Consider the following 27,742-nt stretch of genomic DNA (forward strand, 5'->3'; position numbering starts at 1 on the left):
CCACAATAATATCACACCACACCTTGTTTCCACTGTCTTTTATTATATCGGGTTGCAAGACCAGCCACATTTAAAAATACATCTCCTTAAAGCAGCAATGAGGTGAATGAAAGGGTCCAAGGTGCCAATGAAAGCCCTACACCATTTTCTGAAAGTTCTCTGCAGCCTCATTCACCTTCTTGAACTCTGTCTCAGTCTGTCTGATCTGGAATAGGGATCCGGAAATAAATCAAATAAAAAGACACGGAGGAAAAGAGAAAGAAAAAAAATCCAGAAAATCAAACATCTAAAAGACATGGAGTGGGAATAAAAACCTACCCCCCCCACCCCCACCATTTATCACACTCCAAAATTTCTACACATTCTAAAAAAAGCAATATTGCTTTTATCGCTAAAATTTGTAATATCCCTAAAATCACTTCTTTAGCGAGGCAAACTTTTAAATCAAGGAATATATCAAATAAAAAAAAGATAATGTTAGGATGGATTTAACCTTCACAGCACACCCATCAGTAAATAGTAGCAATTTGTTTTACCCGCTCTGCATCTTGTTGCTGCACTGTTTCGGGCACTTTGCTGCGGTAATCTGCACTGCCCATCCTCTCACGCAGCTTCTCTAGCTGTCTGCCCAATTCAGTCTTCTTAACTTGCAGTTTGGCCAGCTCCTTCTCTACATCTATTAGGCCCTGTGAAGAGAATTTATATTTAAGTGACAGCAAAATATATGCTTGTGCAAGACAGAAAACTATGTGAGCATCACAAACATGAGAGTGAAAGTCATGTAAAGTGGTTACCTCTTTCTATAGAATCACGCAGTGTGTGTAATAACTGAGCAAATGGATCAGTGTTATATGTATGCAGGTGTCCCACTGGTAAGTATTCTTTTTCACATTATATTCTACATTATATTCTACTACTACTACTATATTTTCCTACTAACCGGCCTCCCAGACTCCCACCTCTCTCCCCTGCAATTAATCTTAAACTCTGCTGCCAGGATCCTCCTGCTCTCTCCTAAGAGGGAACCTGCTTAGCCTCACTTCACATCCACACCCACTGCGCTCTCTCGTCTTAAACCTTTCTATCTTCCTGCTCCTTACCTCTGGAACTCTATCCCTGAAGGATAGAAAACACTCACTAACTCTCTTTGAGAAAAAACTCAGCTGTTACCTTCTGGAGCACTTAAACATTATTTTGCCCAGTCCTGCGCTTAATGGCAAATGCCCATACCTAGTTGCACTCTTCCCTTTCAATTTGTGCCTGTATGTTACCCAACCACTTAGTCTGTAAGCTCTACAAGACAGGGCCCTCCTACTGTTTCTCATACCACATGACACTTATTCTCTGTGTATTTATACTTATTTATTGTATTTATTATAACACTTGTCCTCCCTGTGTGTAATTTTGTATATTGTAACATTGTACAGCACTGCGTACCCATGTGGTGCTTTATAAAGAAAGTTATACATACATATTCTATAAGTAATAGGTTTACCTTGAGCACCACATACACAGTAGCTTTATCTGATGCAGTATTAACAGCGCTTCCGGCTGGAGCAGGATCCTGAGCCTTCAGAGTAACCAGAGAGCGTGAGGAAGAGAGGACCGTGATGAATGAAGTGTAAGCAGTAACCACAGAAACGGTGTCAGCATCTTGACATTGAACGAAACCTAGAACACAAAGCATAATATTTTTTTCCACCCGACAAATGGGTATATTTAACTTTTTAACTTATAAAACCTCACTCAGTTTTTTAGCATATAACCAGCATATAGCATAGAAACTTTTTCTAAAGTTCTGTTTTGTCCTTTTTTCCCCACATAAAGGAAATATTAGGAACACTATATTGACCAGTTATGGATTAAGCACTATCTGTCTGGTTTTGCCTATACAGCAGAGCCTTGGCATACTTGTAAATTTGCCTGCACCAGATGAAAGGCATTCTTCTTCTTTCTGAATATAATTCTGAAACACACATAACTTCCAGCAATCTGGATATTATTATTTCCTATGAGCCAATCAGAAGAAAAAAAAAAAAATTTTTTGCACTGGTTACCCAAAAGTAAAAATATATAAGGGGTAATAAATGGTCATACTTTAAACTTTCTGATTGTCTAATCTGATTGGTTGCTTTGTGTTACTACATGTGGGCAAAGTTAATCGCTTTCTAAATCCAATGGTCTTACCCCTCTCAGCTTTCCCACTGTGACATACCAAATGCTCCAAAGTAACAAGGGCCCACAAAATATAAGGCTGCTTAGGAAACCACACCTGACAGAACTTTGCAGCCCAGGCTTTCAAAACAAAAGATATTGAAGATTTAAATCTGCAATGAGCATTGGGAGACGTTTAAGGGGTCCTGTATATCTTACATGGCCCTTGGGTACCCAACCTAGGCTTAGGCCCAGGGCAGGCTCTCCTGTCCCTTCTGGAGATACTGGTGGGCAACAGACTGTAAGGGAGCTACCAGACATAAGGTAAAAACCATAAAGGGAGTCAGAACAGTGAAACTCTTAAGACTTGCTAGTGTAAATCTTTAGTGCTCTAACAGGATGCAAAATATGAAGAGACCTGGGGTTTTTTTTGTTGGGGGGTGGGGGGGTTAGGGAAGAATTTTGAGGAAAATCTGTCAAATTGAGGAAAATATGGAAACAACGTTTTACAGTTTTCAGCACTCAATTTTGGATCCCAAATCAATCTTCAGATAAGTTCTCCAAACGCTGTTGTAGAGGTGGGAGGCAGAAATCCATAAGAACACAGCACAGATAATTAATGAAAATTATTGCTCCTCTCAGGTGGACTGAAGATCAATGTGTCAAAATACACTGGTTAAGTCCTGAAGGAGGACTGGACCCCGAGACAGAAGGTTGGGCCAGTTCAACAGGATGACAGCAGAAAAACAGACCCTTGTTCACATGTAAAATACAGGGACTTTGGGGTTTGCAATATGGCCCTATCTCTGGGTATCAACTCATTGTGGAAAGACCATTTGCATAAGTCCAGAGTCTACATCTATAAAGGTGACATCCACATTCTGCACCTATAATAGATACACTCTCATCACCACATTCACATGCTCTCTGCCTCCTACAAAGCAAGATGTCTCTTTATTCCTTGCTGGTGAATCTAATACACTGCCATGGTGGCACTGTCAGTGTGTATCACAAGGCAGCTTTGCCATACAGTACAATAGTCAACTGGGATGGTTTCCAAAAGACTGTCACTGTAGCTCCAGAATGTGACTAGCAGGGACTTGCATCTTTTGACCAGGTCCTTTGGACTTGAAGATAACCAAAAAGCTACCCACTGCTGACAAACTGTCAGTATTTCCTTTAAAGGAATACTGTCATGGCAAAACATGTTTTTTCAAAATGCACCTGTTAATAGTGCTTCTCCAGCTGAAGTCTGCATTGAAATCTGTTTTTCAAAAACACAAACAGATTTTGTTATATTTCATTTTGAAATTTCACATGGACTTTACTGCTGAGCTGCAAGTTGGGGTGATATCACCCCCCTCCCAGCAGCTGATCAGCAGAACTATGGGGATGTAGCAAGATAACAGCTCCTAGTAGATATCAGAATAGCACTCAATAGTAAGAAATCCAAGGTCCGGCTTGGGACTCCTTCAGTTACATGGGAGTTGGAGAAACAAGGTTACCTGAAAGCAGTTCTAATATGTAGCGCTGGCTCTTTCTGAAAGCTCAGACTCGGGCACAATGCACTGAGATGGCTTCCTATACTCCTATATTACAACAAAACATTAATTTCAAGAATAAAAATTTAAATTGTAGATTGTAATTGTAGAGTGAAAAATAAAAATCAGTATCCCTTTAAGGAGTACAATCCCTAAGAAGACATTTAAAATACTAAGGGAATGGCTGGTGTTAGGAGGGGTAAAACCATTGGAGGCCAATATAGTATCTCTGGGTGCAGGCACATCAAAAAGCAGTTAAGGGCATAGTGGATTCTTGGCCTGTGTATACCTGCAGACCGGGAATCTGCCTGGTGTGGCACTGCCCTTGTGGATAGTCCCACTATTAACCAACCTCATTACTTACAGTCAGCCTTTGTTTTAGTGAGATTATAGTCTGCTCGCAGAGATCGGATTGACTTGACAATGAGCAGTGCCAAATCCATATTTCTCTCAATTTCCTCATCTCGCCAGTTGCACTACAACACAAGAACAACATTTCAGCAAATTGATGTGTGCTATTCACAAACTTTCATTTATACCTACAGTAAAACTAATTGCCTACACTACGTGTGTTTTTGCCAGTGACATCTGCACAATAATACATATATTTTGGAGGGCATGTAACTTCAGGAATTTTAAAAAATCTTGGTCAGCATACAAAAATATTGTGAGAATCCTTTTCACTCATTGGTAACCGAGAACCAGTGCATGCATTGCATTAACCTCCCCCTTTCCTTAACACAGCCGGGGATATAAAGAAGGCATCCCATAAATCCCAGAAACTACAGTGAGATATAAAATATAAAGCTATGGTTATGAATACTGTTACAGATGTAGGTGTAATGTATCAAAGCTTTGTGCAAAAGTTTTTTTTTTTGTTTTTTTTTAAACCTTAACCCTGTAATTATGCAATACAGAATACACCACAGCAACACACACACAAAAACAGTTACAGCTTTAGTCTAGGGTGACAAAAAACTCACTTCTGATGTCTCTGGGTAGGAAGTGACTGAAATACTTGGAGTTCTACTGCTGGAGCGCCGGGGAAGGCGCTGATATAATTCCTCAGTAAGAAATGGCATGAAGGGAGAGAGAAGACGAAGGCCAGCATCCAAGCAGGTGTACAGCGTGTTCCGTCCCACAGATATTGCAGCCTCATCAGAGCTTAAAAATACAGGCTTCAAACACTCCTAATGAAGGAAGTAGGTTAGGAATATTAATTACAAGAGTTAAGATACATATAAAAACCTACAAGAAAAAGAAAGGGTAGAATGGGTTTTGCTCTCACCAGATAAACATCACACAACTCGTAAAGCCAGAAGTTGTACACAGCTGTTGTAATGCCAGGAAAGTCATAGTTTTGAAAACCATTATTACAGAGATCAACTGCAAAACTAAGGCGGCTCAATATCCATCGGTCAGCAAGGCTTTCTTGTCCACAAGCCTGAAAAAGAGAGGAAGCATATTCTTACAACCTTACAGGAAAACCTGTTCATTGTCAACTTTATGGCTGGCCCCCTGAATTATAATTATGATCTCCAACTCAAGTCATCTTTTAACAACCACAATAACAAAAAGCTTTATTGACCAGCAGTGATATTATTAGTAAATATTCTTAAAGGTGCACTGCATCTTAAACATCACAGTGCCACTTCATGCAGAACTAAATCATTTAGAAATAACTTCTCACCCCTGCAAAGTCAGGTGGAGAATAATTATCTCCCAGACCTTTCATTGCAAACTTAGTTGCATTCCAGATTTTATTGCAGAAATGACGATAACCAAGAATCCTGTTCACATCCAGATTAATGTCCCGACCTGTCACAAAAGAAAAAAACAGGCATTGTTAAAGATATAAAAGAACACAGAGAAAATGAGGGTGAGTAGTTAGAGTTACAGTGGAAGCAGTACCATAACATAAAAGAGATCTAATAACTCTTCCAAACTTATGGATTGTTTTACATCTGACAATGCATGGCAAGGAAAGGCTGTAGTACTGGATATCAAAAGACATATTTGATAATGTGGCCAAACTGACCTACAATATCATTCTACAATATGTCATTATATAGTATGTATACAGGGGCGGGCCAAGCCGACCGGGCGCCCTAGGCAACCCGGGCGGCCAACTCTGCCCACCTCCCCGCCACCCCCCGAACAGCGCATGCGCGCCAAAGCACAGGAGGCGGTGCAGGGGGGGCGGGGCGATTAGATCGGTCATTGCCTCCGCCGCTAATGACAAGCGGCGGAGGCAATGACAAAGTAGCACTAGGGGTAGGCAGGAGAGGCTCCTGCCTGGTGCCCCTCAATCGTTGCGCCCTAGGCAGCTGCCTCTTCTGCCTACCCCTAGTTCCTACCCCATTATGTATTTCACATCGAAAGAGGACATTTAACCACCCCAAATTACCTGTGTAATTGTATACTCACCTTGACTAGTATAAGCACATAGTGCAAACCTCAAAGCATCCGTTCCACATTCTGGGATGCCATTAGGGTAATCAGATTTCTAGATTGAAGAAAACAAAAAAGTGGGTAAAGGTTTTAGCAACAAGCCCTTAAGTCATATTTGGCCCCCCCAAGGTGATTTACCTGGCCCCCACTGCGTCCTCGCCCTTGGCTACTACCTGTCTGCAGACAGGAAACAGGGAGCCAGAGGACACAGCAGGAAGCGGGTGAGCAGGGAATGGGAGGATGCAGCATGGAGCGGGCTGTAGTTTTGAGGAAGCCGGGGGGGCGTAGTTTGAAGACTACAGTTCAGCCCCTCAACAGTCTGATGGATCATGATCTGGCCCCATGTTAAAAAAGTTTGAGGACCCCTGCCTTAAGACTTACAAAGTTTGGGTTGTTTAGACTATTACACGAGCAGGAACTCAGGTATACATATATTTTCAGTCTTCTTAAATTGATTTTTTTGGGGGGGTTATGTTAGTGTTTTGTTCTTTTTTATGGCAAATTTTTGAAATATTGGAGGTTTTTAGTATTAATTTTATCACAATTTTTTTTAATAGCGTCTCTGACTTTTCTGTTTCAAATATGATTTTTCATTCCTTTCCTTACTTTTCAAAATGTTTTTTAATATGATCAATGACAGTTTCTAGGCATAAATTCAAATTAGAATTTTGTTGACAATATTTTTAAAAAGGGCAAAATGCTCAAAATCACAGTCTTTTTAGGTTGGGTAAAGTCTGCATAGCAGGCTAGACTTACCTGCCCATCCTTGGCTCTCTCCAGCTCTGCAGGGTCTAGGTTACTTTCTAAAAGTTGTTTGTTGAGACCCTATGATACAGAAGGGTTAGTGAACAAAGTTCGTGAACAAAGTCATGGAAAAGAGTAAATAGCAGAAAAGACAGAGAAAGAAAAAAAACAAAATAACACAAATAAAAGAATGGTTGCCTTTTGTTTACTCTCTGCACTTACTTCCAGAGTGATGCCATTGATCACATCCAAAGGATCAATGACGTTTCCCAGTGACTTGCTCATCTTTCGACCATGAGCGTCCCTTACTACAGCATGGAGGTACACCTGAAAAAAGTGAGGGGGAACAACAAAAATAACTACGAGAAGAAGAAAGAGAAATTGATCTGTGATGTGATTACATCACAGTTGTCAAGCCACAAAGGAAAAAAGATGGGCTAATAACGATTTGCTTCTTATACCGGTGTTTCTGCTTGAGGTTGCACGTAAATGAACCCTTCAGTTGAACCCTTCAGCCTTTGGATAAGATTGGAACAAAATGGACAGTATTTTATGTGAAAAATATTACCTCTTTAAATGGGAGTTTACCAGTTAAGGTTAAACCAAGCATCACCATCCGAGCCACCCAGAAGAAGAGAATATCATGGCCAGTCTCCAGTAGGGTGCCAGGGTAGAAAACGTTAAGGTCTTCAGTCTGTGAGAACAGAGACACTATGGCATTAAACCCACTATTTAAATATATAAAAAATATAAATACTATTGTATTAAATACTATTTGTATTTGCTTTCTTTTCTGTCAAGACATTCAAAAGCTGTATTATAAAAGTCCTTTTTAAATTATTAAATATATATTAATTTTTTTATTTTTTTAAAAAAAAAACATCCATACCTGATATACACTCATTAAAAAAATCTCAGCTTTCAATTATATATTGTTTGCCCAATCTCTATGCATGAGTAAGAATTAGTACTTGCACTTTTAAAATTACATTGCACTCCTCACATGCCCACTCTCTCCTTTCTATCTACTGTAACTGTTTGTGCATGGGCAACAGGTCCCCCATTCTGCTACATACACAAGATTTTGGGATGATGCAAAGCTAGCACTAATAATAGTGTCCACAATATGGCACCTACATATATGACTAACTGTGGATACAAACAAATGAATGATAAAGGATTTAGATAATTATTATAGTGTAAGTAACTTTCTTTTGCTTAACTAACACAATAAAATTGTACTGGTCCCTTTTAAATGGTGGGTTGGGACAGCAAAAGACCAAAGTGACCTCTGATTGCACTTCTAAACTACCATAAAATGGTTATTCCTTATATAAGTTGTGCAACAGTTGTAACTAAAACACATAATATACTAAGATATTTTAAGCCAAAATGGAGTTGAAAATAACCTAACTTTACTACTGCCTGACTACAGTAATTATCACCTTTAATTGCTTAGACTTAGCTCAGTGAATTGCCCCCTCTGGTGTTCAGTTGACACCTTTCCCACATCTGGCCAACTCACATCAACTCAGAAACAGAAGAAACCCAATTATTTACACAGCAGAAAGAGCAATGGTTGCGCTTTGCTGGAGAAGATTTTGGTGCCTGGGCTTCAGAGACAGGAACAAAGTTATCCATTTAAAACATACTCCAGTACCTGATTGGGCCAGCCAAAGATGGAAAAGGGAAAAATCCCAGAAGAAAACCAGGTGTCAAGCACATCATCGTCTAAAACAGGAAGTAATGGTAAGGGGTATGAGTTAGTCCTTGAAATACCAAAATGTCTACATTTGTAACAATTTTTAGGTTCTTGTTAAAATGTTAGCTTTAAAAATGATGCCCTGCATCCTGTATGGATTTCCATCATTTCTCAAATATTTGTTTCACTGGTGCTTGGCTAGATAATCTGATGATCATAATTCACTGTTCCAGTAATGAATAATACTAGCAAATGAATCTAATTTTTGGCTCAGAGATGGGGATTTTGTGTTATTGTTAAATCCTTTTCTCTTCAGTCTCTTGGGAACACAGGAACTGCAGAAGAATAGCATGTATCAGGCAGGACATTAGGAATAAAACTGTTACCTTTACAGCTATACTTTATGCACAGCCAACACTACCTTAGTTTTAAAAAACAAAGACTGGATAATGAAATAACCTTGAGTACTGAACTGTATATATATATTTGATATGAGGTCTAAAGTTATTATGTGGCTCTTACCTTGCCTCAAAGATATTTTTTCGGGCGCTACATTAAATACTCTTGCTGCTTTCTCTTTGGCTTCTTGTTCAGAGCGACCACTGATCCAGTACTTTCCATCTGTATCCTGTACAATTATACAGTTATCTTGAACACATGAGATCATCAATGCTCACCCTGTCCTATACTTCTCATGCTGATCAGGTACTATTACCCATATAACATATTAGTTTATCTTCATTTCCTTTGAATGATGACATATCTAAAGCATGTATTGTTACCTCTCCAGCAGGTACAGATGGATCATTAACTGTCACAAAGTAAGCTGGGATACGGTGGCCCCACCACAGTTGACGTGAAATGCACCAGTCCCTAGAAAAAACATTTAAACTCATTTCAGAGAACCAGTTATTGCAATATTTTAGGGTGCTAATAAGAGACCTAGAGTGTAAGAGCATTATGCATTTCCTAGCAGTGGATCTTTTAAGCTTTCCACTACAAGACAGCACATGAAGTAACTCAGCATGTTATTTTCATTAAGATCGTACCAACTCTACATAAGTGCTGAACGCAAATGGAACACAATCAGCACGAACTGATTGGACATGGCAGTCTGTATTAACCTCTGTGTTCCCCTGCAGTGGAACTCAAGACAACCACTCCTCTGCCCTTATGCAGTCGGACAGAAAAAAAGACAGAGGTCAATTTGTAAAAGAAAGAGAAATGTGTTTAAAGCATTGCACACATTTTATAAGAAACCAAGTGTCTTGGGTTGCTATTACAAATCTTCTATACTGAAAAAGATCACATGGAGAAAAAGATATACTGAAAAAGATGCCAGGGGATTAAATGGGAACTATTGCAAAACATGTCACTCTTCATTCTTGATTGACAAGTAGATCTAATACATCTTTTAGGGTGCACTTCCTTTCCTAGCAGATGTATTGGAGTTAACTCTAATAACCAGAACAAAAAAAATAACTGACTTCAGCTCAATTCCTTAATGCAGAGAAACGAGCAGAGTGAGCTCTTCTAGGCAAAAGGTGCAACGCCCCCAAAACATGTATTAGACCTAACTGTCAATCAAAGCCCCTTAATAGTACAGTACCTTTTCATCAAATACAACTTATGGTGTTGGGGTTACTTCAAAAAAATTACAAAGCCTGAAGCAAAATTTTTGTTCACCTGATATTGTCCATCCAAATGAACCATGTCTTAGTGTGGAATTCAGGTTTAATTAGCAAATGTCCATCACGCACAGCATCAGCAGCTCTTTTCCCCATCTCATCACAACGTACATACCACTGAGGCTTCAGCAAAGGCTCTACAATGTCTTTTGAACGGCTAAGGGAAAAGATTTGAAAATTAATGTAAGCCTATAGAGAATCAATCTGTTGTGTGGCTGCTGTAAATGTTACCTGCAAACTGGCACAACCATAGGGTTGTCTTTGACCTCCTTGAAAAGTCCCTTTTCTTTTAGTGCATCCAAAACAGCTTTTCTGGCATCAAATCTTTTCATTCCCTGAAAAAAAGATTTTTGCTTAAAGAGAGCATGTGACAGAAAACAAAGATTAACAGTTTAGCACAGAAAGAAAAGGTTAAATTATGTAAAATTGTGTTGTCCATGTGCTATTCTTACCAGGAAAGGTTGGGGTACATTTATAAGAGTCCCATTGTCATCCATGATGTTAACAAAATCTAGAGAGTGTCTCATTCCAACCTCATAATCAGTTGGATCATGGGCAGGAGTGATTTTTACAGCACCTGTATAACAAGATGAAAAGAAAAAGTGTAATTTTTGCAACCTGTCTTTCACATTCAAATGTTCATCAAGTGTTGCTATGTCCAGACTTGAAATTAAAACCTCAGATATGCACTATGCGCATAGCATAGTTGATACTCATCGTCTATTGTTGATATTCTTCAAATCAAAACTTGAATTTCTGCAGGTACCTGTTCCAAAGCTCATGTCTACAAACTCATCAAAGACGATAGGAAGGAGGCGAGAGCAAAATGGATGGAGAACGTGATGACCCTTTAAATGCTGTAAAAGGGATAAGTAGAAGCTTTATTAATATGATCCTACAATTGTTGCATTCAAATGTCTACAACAGATACAAAAAAGGGGTGGTAAGTGCAAGTGTCGGCCCAAACCCACCCGACCCGCACATCACTAATATATGTTACAAATAATATATGCCTTTCTATAATATACTATAGGTGCCAGTACCCACTGTCATTTACTATGCACAAATTGCTTGGGGTACCAGTATCTACACATTCATTTCATATAATACTTTATATCAGGGATCCCCAACCTTTTATACCTGTGAGCCACATTTAAATGGAAAAAACATTGGGGAGCAACGCAAGCATAAAAAAGGCTGTAATTGGCTACTTAATAGCCCTTATGTGGGCTGGCAGGCTACAGGAGGCTCTGTTTGGCATTATACTTAGTTTTAATGTAACTGCAACTTGCCTTCTCCCCAGAAATAAAAAAATGAGCACCTACTTTGAGGCTACTGGAGCAACATCCAAGGGGTTGGTGAGCAACATGTTGTTTAGGAGCCACTGGTTAGGGAACACTGCTCTATATAATGTGCTTTGGGTGTGGGTATTCACACGCAGCTTTTTGCCACTCCTGGTAACTTGCTGGGCACTGCCATCTGAGGCATGTTCTCAACACGCTTATGGTGGCAGGCCCCTGCTGCTACTTGCACGTCTCTCCAGCTAAATATGTACCTACATTTTAGAACTGACAGTTTAGTCCAACATATATATATAAAATTATATATTTAGGGGCAAAATATGCAGACATGATATTTTGGTCTTGCAGAACTTTTCCAGTGCAAGAGTTTAAAGACTATCCCATCACCCGGGAGATAAAACAGTAACCAAATATCTAGGATGATGAGAACAGTCTGCCTGGATGTTAGGTTATATGGCACTGAAGTTATAATGTTGCTTTTAAACCAGTGTACCGAAAAGGCAGATTTTATCAAAATGTATTATGAATACTGTGGTGCTGAGCCTGGCTCTAACCATGACCCACATGATTCCTGAGAAATAGATTACATTGAAAATGAGTGCCTTTGAAAAAAAAAATAAGCATAAAAGCATTTCCACTAAAGCCCTTGGATGTTGCTCCCAGTGGCCTCAAAGTAGGTGTTTATTTTTGAATTCCTGACTTGGGGGCAAGTTTTAATTGAATAAAAACAAGATTAGCTACCAAATAAAGCAGTCTGTAAGCTGACAGTGTGCATAGAGGCTACCTGATAGCCAATGTTAGCCCTTATTTGGCACCTCCATGAACTTTTATGATGCTTGTGTTGCTCTCCAAGTCTTTTTACATTTGACTGTGGCTCACAAATAAGGGGATTTATACTTACCGTTACATCCTTTTCTCTTAGTCCTATAGGGGACACAGGCACCATGGGGTTAAATCCCCTCCCATCAGGAGGCAGGACACTGTATAATTTTGATTTCTCTCCCCTATATAACCTCATCCCCCACCCAGGTACCTCAGTTATGTAACAAGACCGAGCAAACAGTGCTCTTAACTTAATAACTATAAGCTATAACACAGCTGAGTGAGAAGGTATGCATGATCCCTAAGTTTCCAGGGAGGGTGGCCTGTGTCCCCTATAGGACTAAAAGAAAAGGATGTAACGGTAAGTATAAATCCCCTTTTCTCTTGCGTCCTGGGGGACACAGGCACCATGGGGACATACCAAAGCCGTCCCCCCTGGGAGGGAGGAAACTGAACTAGGATTAATTGCAGTCTAGCTTTGAACTACCGACTGCAGAACTTTACGCCCGAAGGCTGCCTCGGCCGAGGCGAAGGTATCGAAGCGATAGAATTTTGTAAAGGTGTGCGCGGAAGACCAGGTTGCCGCTTTACACAGCTGCTCCGCGGAAGCCCGGTTCCTGCATGCCCAGGATGCCCCTAGTGCTCTGGTGGAATGTGCTTTTATCCCGAAGGGGGGTGTTTTTCCCAGGGATATGTACGCCCGGCGAACAGTTTCCCTGATCCAGCGAGCAATTGTGGCTTTTGAAGCTGAACAGCCCTTACGGCTGCCTGACGGAATCACGAAGAGATTCCTGGTTTTGCGGAAGTGAGCTGTCCTGTCTACATAGACTTTCATTGATCTAACTACGTCTAGTTTGTGTAGTTTGGCTTCTTTGGGATTTTTGGGCGAGCTACAGAAGGAAGGGAGAACTATCTCCTCGTTTAGGTGAAAGGGTGATACCACTTTCGGTAGGAAGGAAGGAACTGTGCGCAGGACTGCTTTTTCCTCGTGGAAAATTAAGTGAGGAGAGTCGCACGACAGTGCACTTAGTTCCGAAACGCGTCTTGCTGAAGAAATTGCCGTGAGAAAGACTACTTTCCAGGTAAGCAAGGGAAGCTCAATGGTGTGGATGGGTTCAAAGGGGGCCTCCAAGAGTGCCGACAAGACGAGATTGAGGTCCCAGGGTGGCACCGGGGGTCTCCAGGCCGGTGACAGGTGAGCTACTCCCTGTAAGAATGTTCTTACGTCTCCTAGCCCTGCCAGTTTCTTCTGTAGCAGAATGGACAAGGCTGATACCTGGACTTTAAGGGACCCTAGGCTCAAGCCCTTGTCCAGGCCATCTTGCAGGAATTGGAGGATCAGAGGAACGTTTGCACTCTGATAAACTACTTGCTTTTGTGCGCACCAGTGGATGAAGAGGTTCCAGATTCTATGGTATACCTTAGAGGATACCGCCTTCCTGGCCCTAATCATAGTCTGAGCCACTACTATCGAAAACCCTTTCCGGGTCAGAATAGCGGTCTCAAGTGCCACGCCATCAAATGGAACATTTGAGGGTTGTGGTGGAGGATTGGGCCTTGGTGAAGCAAGTCTGCCCGAACGGGAAGTGCCATGGGCGGATCGATGGAGAGATTTACCAGGTCTGTGAACCACGACCTCCGTGGCCAATTTGGAGCGATTATGATGAACGTGCCGCTCTCCTTCCTCATCCTCTTGATGAGACGTGGTAGCATGGCAAGGGGGGGGAAGGCGTAGGCCAGCGGGACCCCCCACGGTGCAGTCAGGGCATCTACCCCTGCTGCTAGATGGTCCCTGGTCTTGGAGATGAATAGTGGAACCTTTTTGTTGTGGCGAGACGCCATTAGGTCTAAGTCTGGTCTGCCCCATTGTTTCGCTATGATGTCGAAAACCTCGGCATTCAGTTCCCATTCCGTCGGGTCTAGTCTGTAGCGACTGAGATAGTCCGCTTCCCAGTTCAGAAGGCCTGGAATGTGGACTGCGGAGATCTGTGGGACGTTGTTCTCTGCCCAGCGAAGGATCTTGCTGATTTCGCCTGCTGCTGCCACACTCTTGGTTCCCCCTTGGCGATTGAGGTACGCCACAGCAGTGGCGTTGTCGGACTGGATTCTGATGGCTAGTCCTGTCAGTCGGGTTTCCCAGTGGGTCAGGGCTCTGAAAATGGCCCTGATCTCTAATATGTTTATCGGCAGTCTGGATTCCGCTGTTGTCCATAGGCCTTGTGCCGAAAAGTTCTGGAAGGTGGCTCCCCAGCCCGACAGACTGGCATCGGTTGTGATGATTTGCCAGTCCGGGTCCGCAAAGGGTCTTCCTTGTGTTAGGTGAGGTGGGGTCAGCCACCAATTCAGAGAGTCGACCGTCTGAGTCGGTAGGGAGATCCTCTGGTTGAGAAGGTGATGTTTGCGCCACTCTGAGATAATGGTCCTTTGAAGGGGCCTCAGATGGAATTGTGCAAATGGGACCGCTTCTGTGGAAGCGACCATGACCCCCAAAACCTTCATGCAAAACCTGAGGGATGGTTTGGGGATAGATCTGAGTTGTCGGACCAGCAAATGTGTCTTGTGGACCTTTTCCTCTGGTAGGAGAACTCTTCCTAGGTGGGTGTCGAGAAGGAGCCCGAGGAACTGAATTCGTTGTGATGGGAAAAGGCATGACTTGGTCATGTTGATCGTCCAGCCGAAGCTCTGAAGGACCCGGATGGACAGGTCCAGGTCCTCTTGTGCCTGGTGCAGTGAGGGCGCCTTGATCAAGAGGTCGTCCAAGTATGGAGTGATATACACCCCACGGACTCGGAGAAAGGCTGCCATGGTGGCCATTATTTTCGTGAAGATACGTGGGGCCGATGATAGGCCGAAGGGGAGGGCCACAAACTGGTAGTGGTGATTGTGGTAAGCAAATCGCAGGAACTTTTGGTGAAGAGGATGGATTGGGACATGAAGGTATGCGTCCTTCATGTCTAGGGATGTCAGAAACTCCCGGGGTTCTAGTGCCCGGATTACCGATCTCAGTGATTCCATCTTGAATCGTCGGTAGTATACCCATTTGTTGAGAAGTTTGAGGTCCAAGATAGGACGGTATGAGCCGTCTTTCTTGGGGACCACGAAGAGGTTCGAGTAGAACCCTTGGAACCTTTGAAGTGGAGGAACCGGAGTTATTACTCCGGCCCGTGCCAGTTCCTGTACGATGGATAGGAAGGCGGTTTGTTTTTGGGGTTCTATGGGAACCCGGGACATGAAGAACCTCTGTGGAGGTGTTCTGTGGAATTCTATCCTGTAACCGGAAGATATTGAGTCTACGACCCAGGGGTCGTCTATGAGTTCGGCCCAGGTGGTGGCGAAGTGTTTGAGACGTCCCCTGACCTGAATGTCTGGCCAAGTGTCGTGCGGCCAGTCATGCTGAGGAGCTCTTCTCGTTAGAGTTCTTGGTAAATGTCTTGCGAGACTGCCAGGTTGTTCTGCCTCTGGAGGTGGGCCCACCTCTGGCAGAAGAGGAGGATCTGGATGGAGGTGATCCTTTTGAGAAACGCGTACCTTGGCCTCGAAAAAAGCGCTGTCTCTTGTAAGATGTAGTAGAGGGTCTGCTCTTGGGTTTTTGCTGGGGCAACAGTGTACTTTTGCCCCCCGTTGCTTGTGAGATAATTTTTTCTAGTTCTTCGCCGAAAAGGCGGGAACCTTTGAAGGGAAGAGAGGTAAGTGACTTTTTTGAGCTAAGGTCAGCCGACCATAGTCGAAGCCACAGGGAGCGGCGTGCGGCTACTGAGAGAGCGGATGTGCGGGCCAGTAGCTTCAGGGCATCCAGTGAAGCCTCACTGAGGAAGGAACTCGCCTCTTGGATGTGTAGTGCGACGGACTCGACGTCCTCGATGGCGGTTTCGCTCTGTAGACCGGTGAGGATGGCGTCGGACCACACTTCCAGAGCCCGACTTACCCATGCCATGGCAAGAATGGGTCTAAAGGCTGTACCTGCAGAGGTAAAGATAGCTTTAAGGAAGCCTTCCAGTTTTTTGTCGGTGGCGTCCTTAAAGGCAGATGCGTCTGGGACGGGTAAGGCGGTGGCTTTTGACAACCGCGATACCAGAGCATCCACTAGAGGTGGGGTGCTCCATTTTCCCAGGTCCTCTTTTGGAAAGGGATAAAGTTTTGAGAATTTTCGGGTGACTTGGAACTTGTGTTCCGGGAGGTTCCATTCCTCCTGGATGATGGCTTGGAGTTGTTCATGGGCTGGGAAATTTATTTCGTGCGAGGCCGTTCTGCGGAATAGACCCTTAGAGGTCTTAGCCCCCTTGTCAGTATCCTCAATGTTAAGGGCCTGAAGGACTGCCACAATCAGGTCATTTGGTGACCTGGCAGAGTCCTGGGCGGTTGAGGCAGAGTCGCCCTCTGATGCGGAGTGGGATAATTCCCCTTCGCTGAGCCCTTCCTGGTCCGAATGGGACTCAGGTGAGGAGGGTGCAGTAGAGTCATTAGGTAATGGGCACTTGCGTTTAGATGTGCTCTTAACTACATTAGGAGATGCTAGTTTGTCTAGGATTTTATCTAGAGATGATGCTAATAGTGGGATTCCCTGCAGATTAGCTAGGGAATTAGATAGTGAAACTGCCCAGGCTGGAGCCTCAGGGGCTTCTGTAGCCACATTGTCCGATGTTGAGGGTAGTGCTGCCTGTACATTCTCCCCCTGGTCTGTTAATTGTGGCGTGGGTTGCTCTGCATCCGTGGTAGCAGTGGTGCAAGCTTTACAAACTGGGTCTTTTTGTGCCACCTTAAACTTTTTCTTGCATTGAGTACATGCAAAGAAAGTTACTTTGGACGCCTGTTTCCCCCCTCTGAGGAATAGTGCATCCCCTGACCCCTCAGCCATGTTGGCTTAGTGACCCTTTTACCGTATCTGTGCCTGGTAGAGGGAAGAGGAGATATGGAGGGTGAGAGACGTGTGGCGTTCTGACTGCGTTGGGAGCAGGGCTGCCGTGTAGCGTAGCTGCGAGCGCGCGCTCTGTCAGATGCCGGAAGGGGAGGAGCCGACTGAGGGCGCGAATGTGGGGAGGTCACGTGAGCCGCACGCACTTCCGGCGGTACAGCCGGAAGTCTCGGTGCGGTTATTGAGGGTGCGGAAGCCGCGTACCATCCATTACCTGCCGGGCTCCCTCTGCCTCACTCTCTCGCCGGCTGCGTCACAGCAGGCGCGCCGTGTGAGAGTGTAGGGGCGGCTGCCGGAGGATACCCTGACCCTCCGCCTGCCAGATGTAGGTATGGGGGAGAGGTTGGGATCTCCCGTGTGTGAGGAGGGGCTGTAAACCCCTGTTCACTCTCGCTACCTGTGGTCGGTGCGGAGGGTTAGAGGAGACTAGAGGGGACCTCATGCTCCTCTGTAATCCCGGGTTTGTGCCGTGGGCCCCCGTTGTAGGGAGGGGGGGGGGGCGGCCGTCGGGTACATTGCCTTTTCTAGGCAGCAGGCTCAAGGAGCCGTCCAGCGTAGGGGGCTGACGCAGCGAGTGCAGCCTAGGCTGCCTCAGGTACCACCCCGGGTGTTAGGGCTAAGCCCTGAACCGTAGTGATCTTTTCAAGTTGTGTCTCCTAGAGACTCTTCTGTCCAACCTCCTGTTTGCGAGGACACTAAAAAAACTGAGGTACCTGGGTGGGGGAAGAGGTTATATAGGGGAGAGAAATCAAAATTATACAGTGTCCTGCCTCCTGATGGGAGGGGATTTAACCCCATGGTGCCTGTGTCCCCCAGGACGCAAGAGAAAAGAAAGGTTTGAGACCTCTGCTGTATATCTTGACTTGGACAAATGAAAGCCTTCGTTAATATAAACTTCAATGATTCCTGTGCACCATAAGACACAAATTTAGATACTTAGACAGAATTTACAGAAAGGTCACCTCACCTTGTACCTTTGGTCCTGAGGATGTACAGCAACTGCCGTGTCCCCAAGCATTGTCTCCACTCGAGTTGTTGCCACAACAATTTCCTCACCTAGTGTACGTAAACCATAGGAGATAAAAGCTTAGGATGAATATGCATAAGCATTAAAAGGGGAGAATACACTGTGATTGATGTATTAATACCTGTTTCTTGAACTTTGTAAGCAAACGAGACAAGTACACCAAATTCCACACCCTGCTTATAGCCAGGCACAGGTAGTAGAGTACGACCACTCAGTTCCTTCTTGTCTACCTATTGATATGAAGAACATGCTTGTCACAACTGCTATAACAACTAGTGTTGCTGACAAGCTTCAACTGTTTTAAATGGTTGATTCATGCATGGTTAAGCAATTCACAGTGCACTACTAATAAACAGCACAGCAGAGTCAATTGTTATATGAAAAAATGTTTGGTTGACAAAGCACACCATCTATATTGAAAACTGTAAGAAAAAAAATAATGCCTATTTGTGAAAAAAGAATTAGTAAGCATACTCTATAGTTTGAGGTGTTTAAATCAATGATAGTGGCCCTTCCCATGTTGACTCCTCTTCTTTTGACTCACAAACTACTCCTCGCTTCATCAAACAATTTCTCTCATCTGCTCCATCTAAAGCATTGCATTCCCATCCTCTCTTTCCCTCCTTTACCTCTATGTCTGATATAGCAGAATTAAGAGTGCAGGACCAGTTGACTAGACGTTTGCTTCGATAAATTATTCCAGCCTCATGCAAGCGGATAAAAGCTTCTTGTACAGCAAAGGAAAGTTTCTGGAAAAAAACAGAGCATAGCTGATGTGAGGGCACAAAATAAATCAGAGATGTAAACAGAAACACAAAACAGAAAGCAAGTCAGGACAGAGGCAGTCAAACACAAAAGCAATTTCTTACAGGATCCATTGTAAAACATGTTCTATCCCAGTCCAGAGAACTTCCAAGAATCCTCAGTTGGTGGTATATTCTGTCACCTTTCCTAATAAAAAAAGAAAAATTGTGCTACAGCCTAGGAAGTAACAACAATACATAAGAATTACAGGCAACTGAGAACAAGGTAAACCAATATCCAACACACTCAGCCCTTAAAAACTGCTGCTTAATGGAGAGGTTTTCTAACTCCTAACATATTAATCTCTAATAACAGGGATCCAAGGATTTATTTAAAAAGCATAAACATAAACATCTTACTCCACCAGAGAACATAGTAATATTGAGCTAACATCACGCAGCTCCCTCGAAAAATGATGGATTGATATTTTTAGTTAAGTTTAGAAAGAATGAGCAGGCCATTAGCAACAAACTTACTCTCTTTTCCATTTCCACACCTCCTCTATAAAATTCTCTCTTCCAAAGTCATGTCTGGTCTTCCCACGCTCTCTCCACAGCTTCTTCTCCACCACTACTTGAGTAGCAATACCTGCATGGTCACAGCCAGGGTTCCAGAGGGTTAGCTCCCCTCGCATACGATGCCTACAAAAAAGTAGGTTTGCTATTATGTATTGCTACACATGATATATGTCCGACAAAACTACAGTCGTGAGCAAAATTTTTGAGAATGACAAAAAAATCACAAAGTTTGCCACTAAACTGCTTTTAGATCTTTGTTTCAGTTGTTGCTGTGATGTACTGAAATATAATTACAAGCACTTCATACGTTTCAAAGGCTTTTATGGACTATTACATGACATTTATGCTAAGAGTCAGTATTTGCAGTGTTGGCCCTTCTTTTTCAGGACCTCTGCAATTCGACTGGGCATGCTCTCAATCAACTTCTGGGCGAAATCCTGACTGATAGCAACCCATTCTTTCATAATCACTTCTTGGAGTTTGTCAGAATTAGTGGGTTTTTGTTTGTCCACCCGCCTCTTGAGGATTGACCACAAGTTCTCAATGGGATTAAAGGAGAAGGAAAGGCTAAGTCACTTGGGGGTGCCAAAATGTTAGGCACCCCCAAGTGACTTAGATCGCTTACCTTTTACCCCGGGCTGGTGCCCCTGTACGGGGAGAACAGCACCAGCCCGGGGTAGCAGCGAGCGCTTCCTCCTTCCTTTTCGCTTGCGCACACATGCGCAGTAGAGTGAAAAGCCGAACTTAAACAAGAAAGTCGGCTTTTCACTCTACTGTGCATGCGCTGGCCGACGGATTTCGCCGGCAGAAGAAAGAGGAAGCACTTCCTACAGGTACCCTGGGCTGGTGCTTTTTTCTCCGAACAGGGGCACCAGCCCAAGGTACAAGGTAAGCGATCTAAGTCACTTGGGGGTGCCTTACATTTTGGCACCCCCAAGTGACTTTAAGATCTGGGGAGTTTCCAGGCCATGGACCCAAAATTTCAACGTTTTGGCCCCCGAGCCACTTAGTTATCACTTTTGCCTTATGGCACGGTGCTCCATCATGCTGGAAAATGCATTGCTCTTCACCAAACTGTTGTTGGATTGTTGGAAGAAGTTGCTGTTGGAAGGTGTTTTGGTACCATTCTTTATTCATGGCTGTGTTTTTGGGCAAAATTGTGAGTGAGCCCACTCCCTTGGATGAGAAGCAACCCCACACATGAATGGTCTCAGGATGCTTTACTGTTGGCATGACACAGGACTGATGGTAGCGCTCACCTTTTCTTCTCCGGACAAGCCTTTTTCCAGATGCCCCAAACAATTGGAAAGCGGCTTCATCTGAGAATATGACTTTGTCCCAGTCCTCAGCAGTCCATTCACCATACTTTCTGCAGAAGATCAATCTGTCCCTGATGTTTTTTTGGAGAGAAGTGGCTTCTTTGCTGCCCTTCTTGACACCAGACAATCTTCCAAATGTCTTCGCCTCACTGTGCGTGCAGATGCGCTCACACCTGCCTGCTGCCATTATGAGCAAGCTCTGCACTGGTGGCACTCCGATCCCGCAGCTGAATCCTCTTTAGGAGACGATCCTGGCACTTGCTGGACTTTCTTGGACACCCTGAAGGCTTCTTAACAAGAATTGAACCTCTTTCCTTGAAGTTCTTGATGATCCTATAAATTGATTTAGGTGCAATCTTAGTAGCCACAATATCCTTGCCTGTGAAGCCATTTTTATGATGATGGTTGCACGCGTTTCTTTGCAGGTCACCATGGTTAACAATGGAAGAACAATGATATCAAGCATCACCCTCCTTTTAACATGTCAAGTCTGCCATTCTAACCCAATCAGCCTGACATAATGATCTCCAGCCTTGTGCTCGTCAACTTTCTCACCTGAGTTAACAAGATGATTACTGAAATGATCTCAGCAGGTCCTTTAATGACAGCAATGAAATGCAGTTTAAAGGTTTTTTTGGGATTAAGTTAATTTTCATGGCAAAGAAGGACTATGCAATTCATCTGATCACTCTTCATAACATTCTGGACTATATGCAAATTGCTATTATAAAAACTTAAGCAGTAACTTTTCCAATTTCCAATATTTATGTAATTCTCAAAACTTTTGGCCACAACTGTATTATATACTAGACAACAACAAAAATAATTTTAAACCATCACACCAAACACTCACATGTGTCTCTCTTGCTATTATTTTCTATCTTTACTTTATCTATATGCATTTTTTCATGAGTCAATTACATTTGTGAATATTCTGCCTCCTCATGTATAAATCCAGTATCAGTTTAAGGTCACTTACCAGCGGGTCAAACAGTCCTGGATTGCATTAGTAAGAGCATGTCCAAGATGAAGTGATCCAGTCACATTTGGTGGAGGAATACACATCATGAACAAACCCTTTGGGTTGGGCTCTGAAATGCTGCTTCTCTGGGACATAAAAAATTGCAGAATGAGATGAGACCTATTTATTTTCATACAGCAATAAATCATTTTAAGCACATTTGTAAAAACATATTTTGTCCCAGACTCGAAAAACATATGATCCAAATTTGATGCCCAAAGGAACAATTAAAAGGAGTGGCTATATGCTTTGGACAAGTAGCTGATACAGGCTTCCTAAATTCAAGTAACCAACAGAAGCTGCTTGATGCAGCCATAAAAGTAGTTTGCATGAAAGCATTGATCAGCTCTTGTATATTATGTCCTAACTGTCAAGTGTTTAATCCATAAAACAAGATATACAGCATGTAACTTGATCAATACAAATAACAGATGAGAAAGGTTGTTTTTGTGTTTAGAATACTGAAAAGAACTTCAATGTGATTGATTTAATAGACACACACATTTGCCTCGCTTATTAACTAAAAAATGCCACATGCAGGCTTTATTAACATCTCCGACTCACCCCAAATTCGGGCTTGAAAAACTTCTCTTTTTCCCACCATGAGTACCAAGCAGATTCTACATACTGGGGACTGTAGGAGTCAGGCATAGGACCAGAAACATCTACCAGATAAAAATGAATACAAGAATTAGAGAAACATACAGGATTAATGGAGCGGTAATATAGACTGGATATTTGGAAACAGATTATATGGGCTTTGCAACTACAAAGTGCCAGAATGGACACAAAATTAAGCATGCATTGTTTTTCACAAAGGTACTTTGCTCCTAGCAACATGCAAAACACCAATGCACCTCTTTAGACTTGCACACAATTGTACATATGAATGACAGGGAACCCTAGAGCTACTGCCACCCTGGACCTCTCAGTTTTTCCACTGTTTCCCTTGAAAGTTGCATCTATGGAAACAAGTGACTTGAGCCAACCAAATCAGATGACAATGATATTAATGATGGCATGCCAGAAGTAACCTGGAACCACATACCACAACTTTACAAAAAGTGTGAAGTAATTTGCATCCGTTTTGTTTTATTTTATACGAATTGCAGAGAATGCTACATAGTGGTTGCCCTTAATAACACCAGAATCCTGGGTTGAGGATAAAAACCATGATAATTTGCTTCCAAATGTTGCATTATTGACTTACTTTAGAAATAAGCCTTACATCTTTTAATTTCCACAAATTCATAATTTACGTTGCACAAACTGTTACCTTTTTTATCACCTGCAGGAGTAGGAATATCATATGTAATCACCCCAAGTTCTTTCTTGTCTTTCTTTTCAGGTTTGGGCTTTTTCTGTATTTGAAAGTTCAGAAAGAGAAGGTGTAAATATTTGTTTGGACTGTGTGTGTAGCGTGGTAGGGGCTTATCATGTTGCCTTTAAACAGGCCATGCCCACCTCCCCCTGCAGTTCTTTTATTTTCTCTTGCTTTTGTTGGAACCGCTCCAGTTTTTCTTTCTTCTTAGACTCCTTCTTTAATTGGGCTGCAGTTTTAGGGGGGGCATTGGAAGGGGTACCAGAAGGACCATCTGAAGTTTTTGAAGCAGCAACATCTAGGATGAAAGCAAGTCACATGTAGAAGGGGGGTCATCAATAACTTCAATCCTCAAAGCTGTCAGATTCCACTTTCCCTAACATGCTGCCAGCTTTACATATTCCACTTTCTCACTTAGTTAACTCTGTTACTTTCTTTCGGTATTGTTTGTGGTATGAATGCACTTACTGCAATGCTTAATAACCCTATCTTGGGGCACCCCTTATAGCATTAATTTATTCCAGAAGGAACAAAAGGAGTTGCAATAGCAGAAGCACTAGCACTGTGCAACACACCTTGTACAGGAAAGGTCTGCACAGCAATGTGTCTTTATCATGCTAAATGTGAACTTTTATTCTTTTCTAGTGCTTCATCATACATTTCTTTTAAATACATTTTTGATCCCTAAGTTTGAATAAAATCTAGAATCCCTTGCAAAATTTTCCAGCTAAACTTTCCAGCATTTGCAGTTTTAGGTGTAATGCCTTTGAACCAGCCTCAATATTGAAAGGTGAAGTACTTTATTGTAATTATGCTAAAGGAAAAATAAAAACTTACAATAAAATATGAAAAGCCTTGTCACTGAGCCATATATGTTACCTGTTTTTAGAAAGTTAACCTCCCCTAGAATATCTTTAAACTGCTGTTGATTAATGCAAGTTTGGAACCACCGAGTAACATTAAGAAGTTTCTCTCTTCTTGTGGGAGAAAGAACCTACAAAATAAACAAAACAATTGGAAAGGGAAGTGGTGACATGACCAATAAGAAATATAATGTAAAAAAGGAGAATCATAACATTTAGGTGTCTTTACTATTTATGTTGTATATGTGAGATGATTTTTGGTGTTAGGATACAATTTCCAGCATCCTCTCACAGATTTAAATGACTGGTGCTATAATTCAACAGAAGAAACACCAATACCTTAGCTGGTCAGCAGATAAAATACTTACTTTTGTATAGGGACTGATCAAACAACACGCTACAGCAATGTCTGCAAGACTGATGCTCTCTCCCACAAGATATGTGCGAAGTCTAAGATAAAAATCAAGACTATCCAGAATCTTCTGCAGCTCCAGAAGAGAACGATCTTTAGTCTAAGGAAAAGGAAAACTTTCACCATATGTACCATAGGAAATTCATTTAGGGTTAAAAATAACAGAATTATGCAGGCACTTTAAATCTGTACCTGTGAACGTTCTGCTCCATACACAGCAGGCAACAACTCTGACTCTGCATAGCTCACCCACTGTTTAACAAGAGCACCGGAGCAGGGGTCACATCCTCCAGAAAGTGCTTCAGGAGCAAGCATATATGAAACAGCCCAAGAACCCCATACTGGTTCATTGGAGGGTGAGAGCAAACAAGGAAGTGGTAGTCCGTGAGGGCCAGAAGACACCTCCTGTACTTTTGGCTTACATAGGGTAGAATACTGTCCAGCAATGCGCACCCACAGAGATCGCGGGTCTGATGAGGTGGAGTTCGGAAGATAGAGGGTAGACATGGTGAGAGAAAGAGACCTGTAGGGCAAACACAACCGTGTGTTATTGTGAGGTAGGCTCTAATAACTCAAATACAGGCATTTTCAATGCATAGAAAATTATTATTGTCCAAATATTTGCTTCTTTATTTATATTAAACTTATTCTCAGTGGTTTATTATCAAAATGAGGAGCAAGATGAAAAAAATGGCACAAAGCTGTTGCGCCTCCTGGGCAAAAATAAATGACTCCTTTAGTCTTATAATGGCATTAGCTTACTCAGGAAAATTAAATCTAAACAAGTTGCATTTACAAACTTGCTGTCATCTGCACTATAGCAACACTATTTTGTGTTGCTATGGCTAATTAAACTGCTGCTATGTTTTTTTTTTGTTTGTTTTTTTATTATACCCTATTTATACAACACCAGTGTGTTATGCAGCACTTTACAGAAACTACTGATCATTCACATTGGTTCCTACCTCAATGGAGCATACAATCTAAGATCCCTAGCATGCACATACACATACTATAATCATGCCGATCTCATTTCATTAGGAGACAGTTAAGACCACCAGCATGTTTTTGGCCTGTAGACTCTATACAGATAGTGCCTTTCTCTTAAAATCAAAGACCCCAGTTCAGTAAGTGGGTCAGTATTGGTAAATAAGTTCCATTGTCTTTTACCAGCAGCCAATGACAGCACATCTGGTCTGACCCTACTTGACCCTGCTATACTACATTACTTTCATTTGTTCATTTTTCATTATTGTTCACTAACTTGCTATGCTCCCACACCACCTCTCATTAACTCAATTCTAGACCTCCCTAAGTGTTAACCTTTTTTTACATTTGCCCTTTTTCTGCTCTGTGCCTTCCGCATTCACCATGCCCCACTCCATCATTCACTCTCATCAGTATTATCCCCTTTCCATTCTCTTACACACTTTTCTTCCTCTCGTACTCCTCCGATCCGTGCAATGACGTCAAATGTATTACCCACGTGTATTTTTGCTCACCTTCTTACTTCCTACTTCCGCCCTTCTTTGCAGCTGCTGGAAGGACAGCAAATTTGCCCATAGTAGGCTGTTCTTAGTGTGCAGTAGCCGAACGCTCTTTATTTTTATTTCTCTTACGTACCTTCTGTTAACTCAGTAATTACAATTGCATATAGTTCTGGTTGCAATATTATTAGGGTCCTTCCACAATACACGCGAAGATTTCTTTTTAGACTTTGTAGCCCTAATAAGACAGGCAAACAAACCGGCCGATAGGTACAATAGAAGACGTACTGCCGGAATCATGGCGTCAGGAACTTTAGTGCTGACACCTAGTGGGCGAATACGGAAATATCAACCTGATGCAATTTATAGTAATCCAGCTTCTGATATTGAAAGTAATTATACTAGATTACTATAAATTTCATCAGGTTGATATTTCCGTTGGTGTTAAAGCGAGTTACATTGATTCATTGTATAGCAACAACTGTCGAATTAACACTGGTTCATTGACAAAGATGAAGGGCTATTTAAATTACACATTCATGTAACAGCTGGGTTCTGTAATTTTTGTCACATGTAGGTAGGGTTGCCACTTTTTGTGGGGAAAAAACGGCCTGCCTATATTTTTATCTTTCTTCCCTATTAATAATATTGGTATCAAGTATCATTTTTACCATCCAGGCTGGTAAAATTCTGGCCAGGTGGCAACACTACATGTAGATGGCCTAGACTACTTAGTTGGTAACAGCCGCTTGTCTTGGTATAACAGTGTGTGTCTGCTAACGGTGCAAACACGTAAAGACTACATACGTCACTTTAAGTTCTTATCTGGATTGTGGCATGGCTGAAGTACAATTTGCTCTGTTTTTTCTATATTAAATCTGGTAGACCAGTGCTGAGCATTTACCAGAGCTGGGCCAAGAAGTATTAGCACCAAAGCCAATACTAGTTTTCCTGTGCCCACCCTGCCCGACAATTACTCCTTCCTGTGCCAGCCTGTAAGCAAGACAAAACACCACTGCCAACAAGAGCTGACACCTGCTTCAGTTAAGGTTTAGCAAATGCAGAGAAACCAATCAGCTCAGGACAGGAGGAGCTTGGGGCTGGCGACACTCCCTTACACTAGCCAAAAGTAACATAATTTGTATTAAAGGCCAATGACAGAGTTGACAAAGTGAAAAAATATTTGATCACCCACCCCTAACAACTTGTCACCAGGTCTGCTTGAAGGCAGTAGTGGGGCCAGGGCAGAAATCTTATTGGTAGGCCACTGCAACTATACATTTCTCCTTTTCCTGTGGCCAAACTTAGACAAGGTGGCAAAGTGGTAGAATGATTACATCAGTAAGTTGTGTTAATAATTTGGGTAGGAGCAGTGATGTTCAGGTTGGAGCAGGGGCACTTACTGCTGCCCTGAGGCAGCCTAGCCAATGCCACTCTCCAACCCTATGCTTAGTTTTTTTCTTTGAGAGGGCAGCTCTTTGCCACCCCTGGCAACTTGAGGGGTGATGCCTCCTGAAGTAAATTTCTCAACTCACCTCATGGCAGTAGCGCCCCTGGTGTGTAGAAATGGCTGTAGAGTGGGGCTATGACATCAGGGGCCAAGATTGGGACAATTTTTGCCTGGGTTTCAGAAGCCTCTTCTGTATGCCCCTAAT

General features: G+C 42.6%; 1 protein-coding gene across 4 annotated transcripts; it reads right to left on the minus strand.

The window, feature by feature from the left end:
- Positions 1 to 23: 23 nt before the first annotated feature.
- On the minus strand, positions 24 to 26,342 carry vars1 (valyl-tRNA synthetase 1). 4 transcript variants are annotated; one of them, XM_004916912.4, is made up of 31 exons: positions 26,224 to 26,342; positions 24,793 to 25,123; positions 24,557 to 24,700; positions 24,205 to 24,319; positions 23,469 to 23,623; positions 23,281 to 23,365; positions 22,569 to 22,669; positions 21,963 to 22,090; positions 19,623 to 19,787; positions 19,212 to 19,293; positions 18,972 to 19,091; positions 18,464 to 18,572; positions 18,283 to 18,371; positions 11,047 to 11,137; positions 10,733 to 10,857; positions 10,512 to 10,615; positions 10,279 to 10,437; positions 9,375 to 9,465; positions 9,115 to 9,220; positions 8,551 to 8,621; positions 7,459 to 7,584; positions 7,113 to 7,217; positions 6,903 to 6,971; positions 6,123 to 6,201; positions 5,386 to 5,513; positions 4,984 to 5,139; positions 4,679 to 4,885; positions 4,060 to 4,171; positions 1,496 to 1,671; positions 537 to 686; positions 24 to 205 (listed from the first exon to the last, which is right to left on the minus strand). In XM_004916912.4, exons 2-31 carry the CDS (start codon positions 25,105 to 25,107, stop codon positions 137 to 139), a joined length of 3,732 nt encoding a protein of 1,243 aa, XP_004916969.2. In that variant the 5' UTR covers positions 25,108 to 25,123; positions 26,224 to 26,342; the 3' UTR covers positions 24 to 136. The 4 variants fall into 4 exon arrangements, with proteins under 4 accessions (XP_004916969.2, XP_004916970.2, XP_004916968.2 ...); XM_004916913.4 differs by lacking the exon at positions 26,224 to 26,342 and adding an exon at positions 26,103 to 26,121; XM_004916911.3 differs by lacking the exon at positions 26,224 to 26,342 and adding an exon at positions 26,031 to 26,113.
- Between the last annotated feature and the right edge of the window lie 1,400 nt (positions 26,343 to 27,742).

The sequence above is a fragment of the Xenopus tropicalis genome, chromosome 8 (genome assembly GCF_000004195.4).
Source record: "Xenopus tropicalis strain Nigerian chromosome 8, UCB_Xtro_10.0, whole genome shotgun sequence".
NCBI lineage: Eukaryota > Metazoa > Chordata > Amphibia > Anura > Pipidae > Xenopus > Xenopus tropicalis.